At 37.5% G+C, this 17914-nt stretch overlaps 1 protein-coding gene across 1 annotated transcript in view; it reads right to left on the bottom strand.

The window, feature by feature from the left end:
- SPAG17 (sperm associated antigen 17) overlaps positions 1-17914 on the bottom strand; it is a 221521-nt gene that overhangs the window by 70872 nt on the left and 132735 nt on the right. Inside the window, exons 25-29 of the mRNA XM_060120028.1 lie at positions 11889-12064; positions 9589-9706; positions 5926-6104; positions 5174-5333; positions 334-551 (exon numbers count right to left, since the gene is read on the bottom strand). Of these exons, the coding sequence (XP_059976011.1) occupies positions 334-551; positions 5174-5333; positions 5926-6104; positions 9589-9706; positions 11889-12064 (851 nt within the window). The remainder of the gene's footprint in view (positions 1-333; positions 552-5173; positions 5334-5925; positions 6105-9588; positions 9707-11888; positions 12065-17914) is intronic.

The following is a 17914-nucleotide window of genomic DNA, read 5'->3' on the forward strand; positions in this document are numbered from 1 at the left end:
AGAGCCCCTCACTTCTAGAAGATAAGACATATAAACAAATACATTCAACATAAAGAAATATAGGATATCATTAATCATATGTCTTAAAAGTGGAATAGAAAATTCATGATTTGTCTCTCACTTCAAGAATTAATATTTCATGATACACTACACTGGTCAAATGAACCACACCATATTTTTAGATTTGGAAAGATGGATCCATCCATTCATCCATACATCCACTACTTAACAAATAGTTATTGAAACTTTATTATTTGACAGGTATTCCTCCTTGTGTTGTTTCAGAACGCTAACGATTTAGAAAAATTTGTAATATATAATAGTTTGCCATACCGTTCCATTGACAGGATCTGTGGCTTTAAAGGATAAAAATGGGGCCAAGTCTGCTATTTTTTCTAATCCTTTGGTGCCAATCCGATTTCCTTGAGGTGTAGTTGTAAACCAGGTGCCTAAGTGAACCTCCACAGGAGTTACTGTTTGAATTGTTTCTGGGGGAGGTTCATGGCTTTCATTTTTATGTGCCATTGATGACTGATTTTTCTGACTTTTTCCTGTGGAAGTTCAAGTAAAATCAAATACAACAAATCAACTATACTCCAACAAAAATTTTAAAAAATTTTTTAAAAATTAAAAACAAATCAAATGCAACAATATAACTATAATATCACATATAGAATTATTCATTAAGTTTTAATACAGTGTAGGTTACCCCAGACACATAGAAATTCTAAGTGGTATTCATCAATTATATTATTTCTCAAGAAGCAAAAATTTCAGGTTATGAATATCTTAATCTTGGCACTTGAACCTTGGCTGGATTCCCATCACCTCCCCCAAAACATACACATGCATACACAGCTCACTCTCCATGGCATAATACCCATTCTTGTCAATTTCTGTACACTTTTAGGTCTTGCTTACATCTCCCTAGATTCCAGATTTAGGGTCCTGTACCCTGGTTTTCAAAGCCTCCATTTTCTCCTGTGTATCTCTGAAATTTTCAGATTCCTTTTTTTGACTTATTATATTCTACTATAATAGAGTATAATTTTAACTCTTCATTCCTCTGATTTTGTCATTCTTTTCAGTCACAGGAAACATCTTTCTTCAGCTCTGGATCTGGAGAACATTATCAATCAAGCATATCCTTGGCCTCTCATATGGAGAGGATTTGTACAGTTTAATTACTTCATTGATAATCATCTGATACACATCCCCCTCTCAACACCTCCTCACCCCCATTCAATTAGAACAGGAAGACAGAATTGAAGAAACCCTCATGGAACCCTATAAATATTATCTCAATCCCTCTATCAAGGTAGATTTACTCCATTTGTATGAATAATAATGAGTAATCTGTAGGTAAAATTTGCCAGTGTTGCCAAGCCTCAATGATGAAGTAAACTCAGACTGAGAAAAAAATTGCAAAAAATATAGTAAAGGATTGTTGCCTCCATGAAGATCCTTTAGATTCAGACCATGAAATGTGCATCGGGGCATGGATCTTGGTGTAAGATGCAGACTCAACTAATCGGGGGAACCAAAGAGCACAGATATATTTAGCTAAGCCTTTCCATTGCCCTAAGATTTAATTTGGACCTATTTGTATTTCCAGAGCATTAAAAGAGAACTGAAAGATAGACCTGTAGAAATTATTTAGAATGAAGCTCAGAGAGCCAATGTGACAGAAGTAATGAAAGAGAGGTAAAAGCTCTATAATACACATTTAATTGGAATTCTAGAAGAAGAAGAGAAAGAAATGGATGATAAACAATATTTGAAAAGATAATATTGAGAATGTTCCACAAGGAATGAAAGACACTAATTTACAGATTCAAGAAGCTCAATGTATTCCCACTTGGATAAATAAAAAGAAATCCACCCCTAGTTAAATCATATTGATATTATAATAAAAAAGAAAAGATTTTAAAGGCAGTTAGATTGTCTAACAACAATTAGACTGACAGCCAACTTTTCAACAGCAATAGTGGAAGCAAGAAAAATATGAAGAATTATTGTCCACATACTGAGAGAAAATACCTGTCAATCTAGAATTCTACACCAGTGAAATTATTTTTCAAGAATGAGGACAACATAAAGACATTTTCAGAAAATACCTGTTATGCAATAAATAGCTTAAAACTTCCAGTTAAAACACAAAAATGTATAATTTTTAAAACATACACCTATATGCTGCTCACAAGACACACTTTTAAACATAAACCATAGAAAGTAAAATAAAGTGTGGGAAAAGTTACACTGGAAAAGTATTAAACAATAGCTGATGTAGCTATAAAAATATAAGCAAAATCAACATTAGAGTAAAAAAGAATCCTAGAATAAAGTCATTGTGTACTGATAAAAAGTTAAATTCCCCATGAAGATAAAACAATTCTAAATTTGTAAGTATCTAAAATATATCCTCAAAATATATAATGGCAAATCTTAGAACTATAAAAAAGATATAATTATTTCAGAAAAAAGAAATATGGATTAAACTATAAGGAGTGAAGAGGCTATTCTACCCTTTCAGGAAATTTAAACATACTTCTGCTGAATAAGTTGACATTGTACATTAAAAAGTCCATAAGGATATAGAATAAGAAAGGTCAAAGTTTGAACGTGAGGCAAATATGGCCTACTGTCTGTTTTTGTACAGTCTGTGAAGTAATAATTCTTTGTACATTTCTACATAATTAAAAATTCAAAAGAATATTTTGTTATGAATGAAAATTATATTAAATTCAAATTTTAGTGACCATATAAAAGTTTTATTGGAACACAACACAGCATGCTCATTTGATTATGTATTTTCTAAAGCTACTTCTACGCTACAATAGCAGAGTTAGTAGTTGTGATGGAGACCATATGGCTCCAAGTGTCTAAAACATTTACTATCTTGCCCTTTACAGAGAAGTTTCCTGAACCGGGATATAAATTGGACAACACAACTAACAAATTTGATCTAACAGATATAAAGAGAAATCTGTAACCTGCTGTATATATATATATATATATACATATATATATAATATATATAATATATATATATAATAAATTAAAAAAAGAGAACTCTGTACTCAATAGCTGCAGGATATATGCAGTGTTCAACTTTTCAAACACAGACAGAATTTTTTAAAAAACTTGACCATATCCATTCCTCTGTCAATGGACATTTAGGTTGCTTCCATGTCCTGGCTATTGTAAACAGTGCTGCAATGAACATTGGGTACATGTATCTTTTCGAATTATAGTTTTCTCCAGATATATGCCCAGGAGTGGGATTGCTACTTCATATGATAGTTCTATTTTTAGTTTTTTAAGGAACCTCCATACTGTTCTCCATAGTGGTTTTACCAATTTACATTCCCACTGACAATGTAGGAGGGTTCCCTTTTCTCCACACCTTCTCCAGAATGTACTGTTTGTAGACTTTTTGATGACAGCCATTCTGACTGGTGTGAAGATGTCATACATGTATACCATGGAATATTACTTAGCCATAAAAAAGAATGAAATAATGCCATTTGCAGCAACATGGATGGACCTAGAGATTATCATACTAAGTGAAGTAAGTCAAAGACAAATATATGATATCACATATGAAAAGATGCTCAACATTCCTAATCATCAGAGAAATGCAAATCAACCACAATGATATACTACCTCACACCTCTCAGAATAGCTGTCATCAAAAAGAACACAAATAACAAATGTTGGAGAGGATGTGGAGAAAAAGGAACACTTGTACACTGTTGGTGGGAATGTAAATTGGTTCAGTCACTGTGGAAAATGTTATGGAGGTTTCTCAAAAAACTAAAAATAGAACTACCATATGATCCAGTATATCATTTCACTAAATTTTGATTTATCAAAAAATGAATTCACTTTGCCTCCATACAATGTTACTGGGTACCGTGGTGAGATGTGTGAATCTGAGAGAAAAAGACTAAATCTTAGTCTCACAGATCATTAAAGGCATATGAGAAATTGAGAAAAATTTGTAATGCCTGAGAGACAGTGTAATTTAGGGGTTAGTTGCCCATACTCAAATCCGAGCTTTACCACTTACTAGCTGAGAGACTTCAAGGAAGTTAGTTAACTTCTTTGTGTCTCAATTTTCTCATTTGTAAATTGAGATTATTAAGATACACACCTCACAGAGTTGTTGTGAGTATTCACTGATTTAATATTTTGAAGTATCCAGAATTGTGCCTAGTACACAAGTGCGTCTCCTATACATGAAGATCTCTTAAAATGAAAATGATGAACATCCCAAAAGCAAAGCAAGGAAAGATGTGAATAGAAAATTAACAAAAAGAAAAAAAAAGCAACAAACATCTTTAAATGTTTAATCTCATCAGTAATCAATGAAATGCAAATTAATATAATAATAAGATGCATTAATTGTCTATCAAACTGAGTAACATGAAAAGAATGACAATACCCGGCATTGGCAAGGGTATGAGGAAGCAGACACTTTCATACTGTGCTGGAGGTAGGGGCATAAATTGCAAGTGTCTTGGAGGGGAGCAAGTCTGTAATTTAGATTATGGCAGACATGGTTGATTGCTTACACAACTCTTCTCCACCTTCCTTTTTCCTTACTAGTAGTGCTCATCTCCTGAGAAAAAAGCCAAAAGTTTCAGATGCTGTTTTCCCAGCCTAGGTCCCCAACCAGGTTTAGTCAATGACATATAAGAGGAGACCTACTGGGGGTGGGGGAGACTGGTGTAATCTGGGGCAATTTTCCTCCCTGATAAAGAGAGACACTTGAAAGCTCTTGTGTTCACCCTCTTTCCTTTCTGCTTTGGAAGTTACGACATGAGGCCCTTGTGCCTGGAGCTGATGTGGCCCTCTTGCGATTTCAGGGAAAAGAGAAGGACAGAGAAGCTTATACAGAGACTTGATATCACTGATCACTCATCTAACCCTAAAACAGTAGTGTAGGTATTAGAACTAATGTCGTGTCAGGGTACATGATGACATAGGAAAATGTTTGCTATTTATTACATAGAGATAAAAGCAATTCATGAAACAATGTGTAATGCTGTGATCCCCACTGAAATTTGCATGTATTCAATGAAAAGATAAGTGTAATAATAATATTGAGCATTTATTAAGCCCTTGGATTTATTAAATCCATTATAAATTGAGAGGCTTCGGTTATTACCTTTCTTTGTGATGACAGTCTCTGATGGTGCTGTTTTCAATTTTTGTTGAGAAACCGTGTCCATCAAGTCCCCGCTGCGAGGGCTTGCTGGCACATCAGCAGGAAGACCAACAGGCCCTGAATTGGGACTACTGCTCACAGTACCATCCGCGAAGAGAATCTGAAGAAAAAGCAAAAATTTTCAGTATTCTCAGAAACGAGGAAGAAACTGGTTAACAATACTGTGTGTCAAACTGAAATAGGTTAAAAATAACTCAAAGAAATGCTATTTGCTGACATCCAGACTCAGCAGTATAAAGCATGTTATAGAAGGGTAGATTTGGAGCTCAGAGACAACAGATTAATAACCAGCACAATAATATTGCTTTGTTTTCCATTTACTTTCTATTTTGTTTCTTTTCATTTCCTATCTTTTATCAGATTGACTTGTTTTACGTTTTCATTCTTCACCCTTCCCCTATGTAATTGGGAAATTATTTACCCTATTTCAATTTTTCTAATGACTACATTTAAAACTTCATCACATATTTAAACGTTTAGTTTCTATCAATATCTATCTAGTATGTATAGTATGTATAGCATCTAAGGCAGTGTTTTTTCTTCCAACTACATTATTCTTTGCCATTTTAAGGCATCATCCATTTTCAAATGAGTTGTTTCTCTTCCTTGTCATAGTACTGTTCCTCACCTTTAGCTTGTTTGTATTTTACTTTGCAGCAGGAAAGAGTAATTTATCTAACATATTCTTTTACCTGTGTGGATCCATCCAACAAGTATTTGATAACAGTGCCTTGACTGGTGATAACTCTTGATGCCTCCTGCTCCAGAGGTGGCATCACTGTTTTACAGAATTCATAGTGCTTCACCTTCTGTGGGTAGCTCTGTCTGACCATGATGTCCCAAGTGGGTTCTTCGTCTATAACATATTGATCTTAAAAAGAAAAAAGAGCTTACTGAGAACCGTGCAATGCTGTATGGCTGGGATCTTATCTTCCTGCTTAATTGTTTTCATTCTTTTGTCTACATCTGGTTACTAGGGCAGTTTTCATGTCATGACAGATGGCCCGGAGTACTGGTTCTTTGCTGTCTTTCTTATAGTCGCATGTAGTAAATAAGGTCATTTACAAGTACTTAATACATACTTTCTCCATGTATAAGCCAGTGTTTCTAATGACGTCCAGAACATTTCAAGGCAAAATTAGGAAGGGAGAGAGTTATTCTGTCTTAGATGTTGCCTTTTCTCCCCATTGGTATTTTTCTCTCACCCTGGATGCACAATGTTCCCCTGGGGTCCCCCAGGTCCCTGGAGCCCCAGGGGAAGTCACTCACTCAGGCTTGCCCTTCTTAAATCATTTATCATCTTTCAAAGTTAACTCAACCTTCTCATCTCTAACCAAGTCCAGATTTTTCTCAGAGTTCTACTCTTAGCTGGCAATCAAGAAGAAAACACCTAATAAATTCCTCCAAAAGAAAGTATTGTTATTGAGAATTTCTGGTACACAGCAGCTACTCAGATTTCGCTAACTGAATAATTTCCTCTTCTCCATTTAAAAAGTGGTTTAATAACATAAAATCCAATGTCTGTCAGTGATGGAGTCTATTAAAAAATCACAGTCTATTCATTTGATGAGATGTTATCTAGATTTTAAAAGAAATACATTTGATAAATGTGTATCACCTTGAATATCCAAAATAGAGATTGAATAAAAAGGTTATTTGCAGAAAAATATTTACAATAAAATATAATTTATGTAAATTTTGCATTATCTACAACTTAACATTACTTATTATTATGAAGGCATACATATAGCACATTTGTATAAACCTATTTGCACAAAAATCTAAGTCTTGTTAGTGTTCACTATAGGAGAAAGAGAAGGAATAGACAGTAGAGGGAAATTTGGGGTTACAGCTGTGTCTGTAATTTAAAAAATATATTTTGATTAAAGTGTGACAAAAAGAAATCTTTATTTTGTCTGGCCAGCACATCAGTAATTGTTATATTATGTATTATATTTTTCTGTATTAAAAGTTAAAATAATATGGCATTGGTTCAGGAGGAAAAGAAGTGGTTTATTAATATGAAATGATGGTATTTCAAGGACTATATCAGGCTGGTGGGAAAATATTTTGGAATAAGCACCTTTCATGGTACCCTTCAAGTCACAGAAGTAATAATAAAATAATAAACATTTGTTGAGATATCTCTATATGTTAATTGCTTTGTGTATGTATTTTATTCAGCCCACCTCAACAACACTTTAAGGTAGACACTTTCATTTTCCAGAGTTTTCCGATGAATAAATGGAGGCTAACTTCTCCAAGGTCACACAGCTGGTAAGAGTAGAGCTTAGATTTGAACCAAATCTCCGTGCTTAACTATTTTCTTATGCTGTAAAAACAACCACTGCTACCATGACCAAAAACAAAAGCAAAAACCTAACATTGGAATAATACTTTGCAAATTAGAAAGTATTTTCTCATTTAATATTTATAGCAACTCTGTTTAGTAGATGATGTTATTTTATAAATGAAGAAATTCAGGTGGGGAGGGTTTTGACTTGTCCAAGGTCACCCTGGCAAGAACTCAAATCTAGGCTCTTTCTTCTTACACCGTGTGACCTTTTCTCCCTTGCCCAAGGCTGACCCTATGAAGACAGTGCTACTTTGATACTTATGCTGTAATTATATTCAGACTTGAATTAGGATAATCACAATATATGGAGGGTTTTAAAAAGATTATTTGTTACAGAGTTATTATTATTTTTTTAAAGGATCCAACAGCATTTAAAAAAATTAATTAATTTATTTATTTTTGGCTGTGTTGTGTCTTTGTTGCTGCACGTGGACTTTCTCTGGTTGCAGCAAGCAGGGGCTATTCTGTTGCGGTGCACAAGCTTCTCATTACGGTGGCTTCTTTTGTTGAGGAGTATGGGCTCTAGAGCTCAGGCTCAGTAGTGGTGGCTCATGGGCTTAGTTGGTCCACGGCATGTGGGATCTGCCCGGCCCAGGGATTGAACCGGTGTCCCCTGCATTGGCAGGCGGATTCTTAACCACTGCACCACCAGAGAAGTCCCCAGGCAGAGTTATTATTAACCACATTGTCTACCCTGACATAAAGATGAAAACATCAGACTAGGAAATGAAACTAATGGAAAAGACCAGTGAAACAAGTGTTAAGCTGTGGTTTGCTAATAGAATCAAGAAAACAAGGAAGGAAACAAATATGTCCTTAAACTTAAAAAGAATATCCCTCTCAGTTCCCTCACAGCATCTTTGACTTTGGAAGACTGTCAGTGGCCTTCAGTCTTAGCACACACAGTTGGTTCCATCATGGAAAACCTGGATCACTAGGAATCCATGGAAATAGAAACAAGGGTTCATGGTCTATTTTTAATAATTCAGAAAGCCCAGTGAAAAGAAAAACTGAGCTAAAATAGATCGACTACAACATTAAGTTTCTTCTCATTTGGCTGGCAAGTGAATACAACATTGAATTATTTTTCAGTAGCATACTCTTTTTCTTTGATACACTTTTTAAATATGGGGTACATAAGGAAATTATAATAAAGAGCATATTTGGTTGTGAAAATAGGATTCACTGATATAATGTAACATTTATCAGATGAAGAAACATGGTCCAAAGACAGTAAGTTACTGAAAGGGCCATACAGTTAATTAGAACTCAAGTCCCGGCTCCGTGCTTGCTTTGTTGACTCTCCTACTTCTACTGCAATAGGGGGTCTTCATTTAAATGATGTTCAAATCAATCACCAATGTGGATGCCCCCCTGCATCAGGTTAATTAAAGGAGTCCTGTTGTACTTACTTATTCATCTTAATAGGTTAGGAGCCACATACAGAATCAACAGAAGCAAGAGACCCTATAAAAGTATATACTGATACCTGGGAACAAGACTGGTTTCCTTCATCCATCTAACCTGCACTTATCTTTACCTACTCTGTGCTCACTGTCCTTTGTTTTGATCAGACCAGCAAAGTTCTATTCCTGTGGCCCTTTGTAGAGGAAGGACACAGGACCACACAGTAGTTATTAAGAGCACTGGCTTTGCCACCACTGGACCAAGAATGGCATTTTATCTCTGCCACTTAGGAACTGAGGGACCTGGGGTAAGTTACTGAACCTTCTGATGCCTTGATTTCTTTATTTTGTGAAAGGAAATTATTAGGACATAGCTTATAGTAGTTGTATTTTTTCATGTATGTTAAGTATTTAGATAGTGCTTGGCCCACAGTAAGTGCTCAAAAATGGTGGTCATTATTATTATTAACCTATTATTCATTATCAACAAGTTTATTTAACTGGTAGGAAAATACACAATTTCAATGGTGACTGAAGTGTTTTCTATATGACTTTTTTCCCCCTGCCTCCTCATCCTCCTGGCCAGCACTCACCTGGGAACTCTTGCCCAATGAAGGTCACTTGGAGCCCATTGGGGCAAGACACGTTCAGGTTTTGGAAGGTGGTAACATAAAGAGTCTCTTGTAAAACAGGTTCTGGTTCTACTTCTTCCTGTAAATAGTTCAACATGTGAATAATTTCCTGTCATTTTCTAAATGAGGTATTGATTTATTATGACTAAACAAAGACTTGCTGAATGCTTAGACTATGACTTACCCAGGACTAGTGAGCCCTGCAGTGGAGCCTATAAGGATGCATGAATCTCTACCTTTGTGCAATTGATATTTTGCCTGTAGAATGGCACACAGGAATATGAAACAGCTAAATAACAGTACCAAATGGTTGGCACATCTTTCCTCAGAAAAGGGAGATATCAAAGTTAATGAGACTAATTAGGAAAGGATCATGGAGGAGCTGAAGCTTGAACTAGGCCTTGAAAGATGTCTCAGTTTGGACATGTAGATGTAAGGGCTGACCAAGATCCCCACCACCTTCCTTGTGTGATTCTTACAGTTTGGATGCTAGAGACATTATGCTATTAGGATATGTGTCTTTATTTTTCTATAATGAGCATACACTGCTTTTGTAGTAAGTAAAAATAATAAAACACAATAAAAAAGATTATTTATAAGTTTTAATGAGGGTTTGGGTGTGTCTACTTAACAAATTCTAAATAATTTTATGCTCACTATGCCTGAATCCCTTGTTTGGTTATATGTACTCCAGAATGAAAATTATTCCGTTACTTCCAACCCACGCCTAACGATAATCCTTTCAGTTTTTCCAGTTGATTTGCTTAGCGGCTTGCCACTAAAATCATTCCAACTGATCCCCCAGTGTTGGATCTTTAATTTATTCTCTCTAGTCCTCTATTGTGGATCATTTAGGTTGTTCTACCTTTGTTATTATTATTTTTTTTTTGGTACGTGGGCCTCTCACTGTTGTGGCCTCTCCCGTTGTGGAGCACAGGCTCCGGACACGCAGGCTCAGCGGCCATGGCTCACGGGCCCAGCCGCTCCGCGGCATGTGGGATCCTACCGGACCAGGGCACGAACCCGTGTCCCCTGCATCAGTAGGCGGGCTCTCAACCACTGCACCACCAGGGAAGCCCTGCCTTTGTTATTAATAGAGAATAAAATCTGGATCATTGGCTGATAATCAATTAAAAACACGAAGCAAAATTAAGAGGTAAAAGCTTATGAAATTCTGTAAAATGAACAATACTGCTCAAAGACACAAACAAGCCATGACAAATGTGTCATTACGTTCAAAACAAGTAATTATCCCCCCACCCTTTCATTGTCATCAATTTAAAACAATGTTGGGTGGACCGACTGGTTTGCCACCAAATTGCTTTCAGCTAAATTAATGAGTTACCTGGGGATACTCTACTCAGTACTTGAACATTTCTACTTAAGGGTCAAGTGTCCTAGCTTGAGAAAACTCATCTAGTAAAGCTGTGTAAATATGGTGCAGAGGCTAAGTAACATTCAAACCCCATAACTTTCAAAGGGTCAGGCTCTGAAATCCAGGTCCCTGATCACTTTTTAACACTTTTTTTCTAATAAGTTGAGAATTTGTACATTGTACAAACTGTACAACTGTACTAGTAAAACTGAAAGAGTCAAGATTTGATCAGTAGTTTCCTTCTTGTCGTTCTTTTAGAAACTCTTTTGATCTATATACTTCTATTAGGAAAATGTTTAGAGTCAAAGAGCTCTCAAGCACGTCAGTGTGTGTGTTTGTGTGTGTGTGCATGTGTGTGTGCTTGTTTGCATATGGTGAAGGGTTAGAGGTAGAGGGTGGACTGCTCTTTAACTGGAAGTGGGTTGTCCTTTAGTCTTGCTGAATTCTTAGTACATCAGTATCTAAGTCTAGATCTATCTAACAGAAGTGTTTCCACTATTTAGTTAGAGATCCTCCCCTTCCAATTGTTGTCTATCTCAATGGAATTAAATTCAGTATTGAAAATAAGGAATGGTAGGAACTTGACCATCTAAGCAAAGAACATCCAAGATCCAATGTGGGAAAATGGTTGAACTAGTTATTCTGAGTTTGAAATGAATGACCTGAGACAGTTTGTTTAAGACAGTATTACTCCTGGTGTGGGAATTCAACTCCTGTGTGCAGACCTCTTCTTGTCCATTCAAAACTGAAAGTACAAGGAGTGTTACAGAATCTGCACAGTAAAATACATGTACTGTAATGACACTATTGACATAACTCATGATTTTAAAAAAGTTAACACTGAGGCAGAAGCAGAGTTTGGGAATACATGGCAAGGTCCACTTACCTTTTTCTCTTCTTCCTTTGGGAGCTCCTCTTCTTTAAGAGATTCTTTGGGTTTTTCTTTGCTTTTTGTTTTCCCTTTTCCTTTGCTTTGAGGAATACTCACTATAACAGGAATTACTGTTGGAGTATGTGCTGATGGGATATTCAACATTGCTTCCAAGTTAGGATCCTTATCCTCTATAAAGAGAAAGAGGAGAAACAAGTAAATTAGACATTTATATTTGATATGTTTGTTAAATAAAATTTACATCTCAAACATTTATACCACTTGGCAATTTTTACCTTGCTGAGTAGGACTGATCAGTTGGATAGGTTTCAGGGGTAATTAGTTGATTTAGAAATCAAAATTGTAGCTTAGAAGTTTGAGGCACTTAATACTTCGATGTATTTGATTGAGTCATGATTTCACACACTCTTCCCTCCCTATCTAGATTGTAAACTCCTAATGATAGGGCAGTAACCATCTCTTCATTTTTTTGAGAAATATTTATTGAGGCTCATATGTAAAACGTGTGGAGCAGTGGATAACAATGAAAAAGAAAAACAAAGGACCTTATGAAGTCAAAATAGTCTAAGATCTGTACTCAAATAGCTTTAATACAAGGACATATTAAATAGAAACATAAGAGATACAAACAAGGAAATTTAGAAAAGAAATAGATTATTTCTGGCTGAGATGATAAAAGAAGTTTTCTTATTGAAGACTAATTTTATTCTGGGTTTAATGGATTGTCAGAATTCTAAAAGGAGAGCCAATCCATGGAGGAACTATGTTGGAAACTTCCAAGCATCCCCTTACGTCTTAGGTTATATTCTCTTCTGGGTTCCAGGGTAACACTCCCACCTGGATCTCCTCTTATCTCTTTGGTTACTTTTTTCTCAGTCTCCTTTACTAACTAATCCTCTTTGTTAAATGTTGGTAGGTCCCAGTTTTTTCCCCCCTTCTCATTACACAACAGATGTTCTCAACTCTGGCTGCCCATAATCATTTTTCATGGAATTAAACGAAATGCTCAGGCCCCCACCTTGACTCTCTGGGGACAAGGCCCAGGCATTTATAGTTGTGAAACACAATCACATGTGATTGTGATACACAGTGAGGGCTGAGAGCCTTTATTATCTCTATTAGATCTGAGTACCTTGTTCACTACTGGGGCTCCTGCTGTCATCTACATTTGAATGACTGCAAAATTTACATTGCCGGGCACAAGCTTTCTTCTCAGCTTCAGATCTGTATTTCCAACTGCTCTTAGACATCTCCCCCTGCTTGTGGTACTGGAGACATTTCAAAATCAGTAAGTCTCTCCTCTTCCAAGCAGATAACCCTCCCTCCTATGTTCTCAACCTCAGTCAATGCCATGACCAATCATGAACTTTGTTTCTCAAGTTAGACATTGAGATTGTATGCATTTTCTCTTTTTGACTCACCCTATACATCCAACCAGTCACGGAGCGCTCAGAAATTTCTCTCAAATCATGCCCCTCCCATCTATTCCTACCACCTTAGTTCATATTCTGATTCTCTTGCTTGATTTTTTTGTAGCAGTTTCCTAATGCCACCACCTCAGTGTACTTTCCAAACTATCACTATGATTATGTTCCTAAAATGAAATCTTTTCATGTCACTTCCCTTTTCGTACTTAAAAAACTCTGGCGCTCACAAATCTTATAGGACACACAATGCTCACCCTCCTCCACTCCAGTCACACTCAACTTCTCATTTTTCTGTAAAGATGTCATGCTTTTACCCAACTATGTATTTACACAAATGGTTCTTACTGTCTAGAATTCCCTTTCCTTGCTGCTTTGTCAGGATAGTTCCTACTCATCTATAAAGTCTCATCTCAGATGCTACGCTTTCTCTCTCAAGTATTTTCTGGCTGTCCCCAGTACTTGGTTTACGTATAATTTCTAGCACTTATGCAGTTATTTCACTATTTATGGTTTCTGTTCCCATTAGACAATGAATTCTTTGAGTAGATGTAACATGGTTTTATTCATCTTAGTGACTCAGTGCCAGCAAGATGCCTGACTCATAGCAAGTACAGAATGTATATAGCGAATGGCATCTAGTTAGAGGCAGCTGGAAACTCCTCCCTCTCATCCCCATCCATTTACTCAATCAGTAAATATTTACTGAGTACCTACCACTATGTACCATGCATTGGGTAACCAGTGATGAATGAGACATCAGGAACTTGTAATGTAATGAGAAGTTCAGATGAAGAGAACCTCAGGTATTCAATGTCGTGTGTTAAGTCTGTGATAGGAAAAGTACAGAGCAACAGGGGAAACCAGAAGAAAGGCATTTGCCACAAAACACTTCCATACAAGCTGTACTTTATACAGTTGTCCTTCAATATACACAGGGGGTTGGTCCCAGAACACCCCATGGATACCAATATCTGTGGATGCTCAAGTCCCTTATATAAAATAGTGTAGTATTTATTTGCATATAACCTATGGACATTCTCCCATATACTTTAAATCATTTCTAAATTACTTACAATACCTAATACAATGTAAATGCTATAAAATAGTTATTATACTGCATCATTTAGGAAATAATGACAAAAAATTAGTCTGTACATGTTCAGTACAGATGGAATCATGCAACCATCATGTGCTTAACTACATGGTACACATCAGCAACAACATAACATTATCTTTCTTTCAACACTTACAGATGGCTTTTGTTTAATGACCCAAAAGAGAAATACATGGAATAAAACACAGAATATTTAAAATACATATAGAAAATAATATCATAGAAAAAAAAATTCTCTCTCTCTCTCTCTCTCTCTCTCACACATACACACACACATAGTGTTAACAATCACCAAAACCCTAGTTCTCCTGTCTTGATTACACTTGCATGATGATGATGATGATGATGACGATGATTAGCTATATGGTGTCTATGGTACCGATGTGGCAAGGCGATGAGATGTGTGGCACTCTAGGTAAGAGGTGAGACATCAGGCTGAGTTAAGTCTTCTGATAGGATGTCAGAAGGATAATCTAGTCAGGAGAATTGGGTTCCAATTGCAGGCACTGTCACTTTGGAGGAGGCTGAATAATACTAATGTCAGGATATCTGGAGGTTGAGGGCTGAGGATCTTCAAGCATTGAAGTTCTAGGCTTCACAACTGCAGATGCTTTAGTTAGAAACACTGTTATAGGAAGCTGTTTCTTCCTTTTCTTTGCATCATCAAACAAGTCTTGCAATGATTGTTGGCATACTGCTATACCTTGGATACCAGAGGCTTCAGTCCATCAAAGGATTGTACTTGAGGACCATATCCTTTAACACTTGCACCTATTCAAAAAGCACTGCAATATTTTCACGTGTCCAAATTGATGGCTCTGCTTCCTCTAAATTTTCTGTATTACCATAATCATCTGTAGATGACTTCGGCAGATCTTTGAGTTCCTTGTTGGTAAGGATTCCTCTATACTCTTCTATGTGTTCCTTGATGTCACCCTAGATCATGTCAAAGAAGCCTCCTCCCCCCACAACTTCCCTTGCAACATTCAAGATATTCCTGATTTCTACATCAATAGTGGGGAAGCCCCTGAGATCATCGACTACCTCACTCCATAATGGCTTCCAACATGCATTGACTGTCTTAGGCTTTAGGGCACCTACAGCCTCTGCAGTAAGCACAGTTCCAACCACAATTGTGACGCTCTTCCATAAATCCACTATTTTTATTTTTTATAAATTTATTTATTTATTTACTTATTTTTGGCTGCATTGGGTCTTTGTTGCTGTGTGTGGGCTTTCTCTAGGTGTGGCGAGCGGGGGCTACTCTTTGTTGCGGTGCATGGGCTTCTCATTGCAGTGGCTTCTCTTGTTGCCAAGTGCGGGCTCTAGGCGCGTGGGCTTCAGTAGTTGCAGAACGCAGGCTCAGTCACTGTGGTGCACGGGCTTAGTTGCTCTGCATCATGTGGGATCTTCCTGGACCAGGCATGGAACCCACATCCCTTGCATTGGCAGGTGGATTCTTAACCACTGCACCACCAGGGAAGTCCCTAAATCCACAATGTTGCAATCAGGGTTAGCACCAAGGGCAGCACAAATCTTCCTGAAGGTGAGGCAGGTATAAGTTGCCTTAATGTCCTTGATGATGGCTTGATTGAGTGGCTTCAGCAGTGATACAGTGTTAGGAGGCAGGAACATCACTTCCACTTCCTTGTCAATGAGGCAGAGAAATTGAGTTAGTTGGGAGCATTGTCAATTATGAGGAGCACCTGGAATGGTAGCTCCTTCTCTTTGAGGTATTTCTTCATTTCAGGAATGAAGCACTGGTGGAACCATTCCAAGAACAAGACGGCTGTCACCCAAGCCTTCCTGTTGTGCTGCCAGAACAGCATGGACAATTTTTGTTTTTGTTCTTTTGGGACCAGGAGTTGTTTGCTCATAGACTAGGCTTGATCATGTGACCTGCTGCATTGCCACATAGCCCGAGAGTAAGGTAAGCTTTCCAGTCCTTGAACCCCGGGGCCTGCTTGGCATTCTGATGGATGTAGGTACGACTGGGCATCAGCCTGTTTTATCACAATTGAAGACTTGCTCTAGAAGGTAGCCTTTCTCTTCTTGAGTTCTTCTGGGAACACTGATGTTGCTTTGGCACTGGCCGATGTCGATTCTCCTGTGATCTTTAAGTTCTTGAGGGTGCAGCATTTTACCAGCTAACCAGCCATCTATTAGTGCCCTTCAACTCCTTCCTCTGACTCTCCTCACCCTTCACAACAGTGCTCACAGAGGCTAAGTGCTCTTTCATGTGTAATTTTGCCATCCAAAGGGACATGCTTCTGTAACATGTCCCCTAGCCACATACAAAATACAAGCACTTTGTCATGAACCTGCGAGACCATTTTTGCCACTGTAGGGGCAGCTCTAACCCTTCCATGAATTTCGGCTTCTTTCTGCTTTACTGTGAGAATGTTCCATTCGTTCTTAGTGACCTTACATCCCACTTTGGCAAGCCACACGCCACTTTTCAGATCAAAGATTTGTATTTTCTTGTCGAGAGACAGCACTTTCTGCTCCCTCTGGGCGTTTGAGGGATTGTTTTGACCACTTAACTGCTTTTTGGGAGCCATTTTTCACAGAAACCAAGCATGAACACACAATACAAGTAGCAAACGAACGGGACACCAGACCAGCAGTGCTCAGACAATGAGCACTGGAGAGAGTGCAGATCTGTGACGTGGTAGGTGGCCACAGTAGGGTGTGCCTACACATCACTTCATTCACGTGGCTTCCGCATAGTGATTGGCATGGGGCAAATTTGGAGGCAAAATTTTGCTTTTTGCAACTTTCTGGAATTTTTTAAAAATAATATATTCAATTCAAGGTTGGTCGAATCTGTGAATTCAGAACCCATAGATATGGGATACAGAGGACTGACTGTACTGTGCAGTTTGCTTTTCCACAAATGTGTCATGCTTTTATACTACTGAGCTTTTGCACATGCTATTCCTGGTATAGAATTCCCTTCCTTTGATTCTTTGCCTAAGCAATTTCCACTCAACTCCAAAGACCCAGTTCACATGGGTGAAGCATTCATCAGAGCAAGTAACCTGTAATCTGAGTCCTGAAGTATAGGAGGAAGTTCATTGTTGAAAGTGGTGATGCACGTAGAAAGAGAAAGAATTCTGAGCAAGGGGCACAGCATGGGCAATTGGTCAGAGATAAGAGAGAGCACAGTTCATCAAGGAACTGAAAGGCACAAAAAAGACTAGGGTAGCCAAGAGCTGGAGATAACCTAAGTGTCCACTGACAGATGACTGGATAAATAAAATGTGCTGTATACATGCAGTGGAATGATGTTAAGTCTTAAGAAAGAAATTCTGTAATGTGTAACAAAGTGGATGATCCGTGAGCACATTATGCTAAGTGAAATAAGCCAGTCATAGAAAGACAAACACTGCATGATTCCACTTATGTGAGGTATCTAAAATAGTTGAATTCATAGAATCAAAGAGTAGAATGGTGGCTGTCAGGGGCTGGGGAGAGAA

This window comes from Mesoplodon densirostris, chromosome 2 (genome assembly GCF_025265405.1).
Source record: "Mesoplodon densirostris isolate mMesDen1 chromosome 2, mMesDen1 primary haplotype, whole genome shotgun sequence".
Taxonomy (NCBI): Eukaryota; Metazoa; Chordata; class Mammalia; order Artiodactyla; family Ziphiidae; genus Mesoplodon; species Mesoplodon densirostris.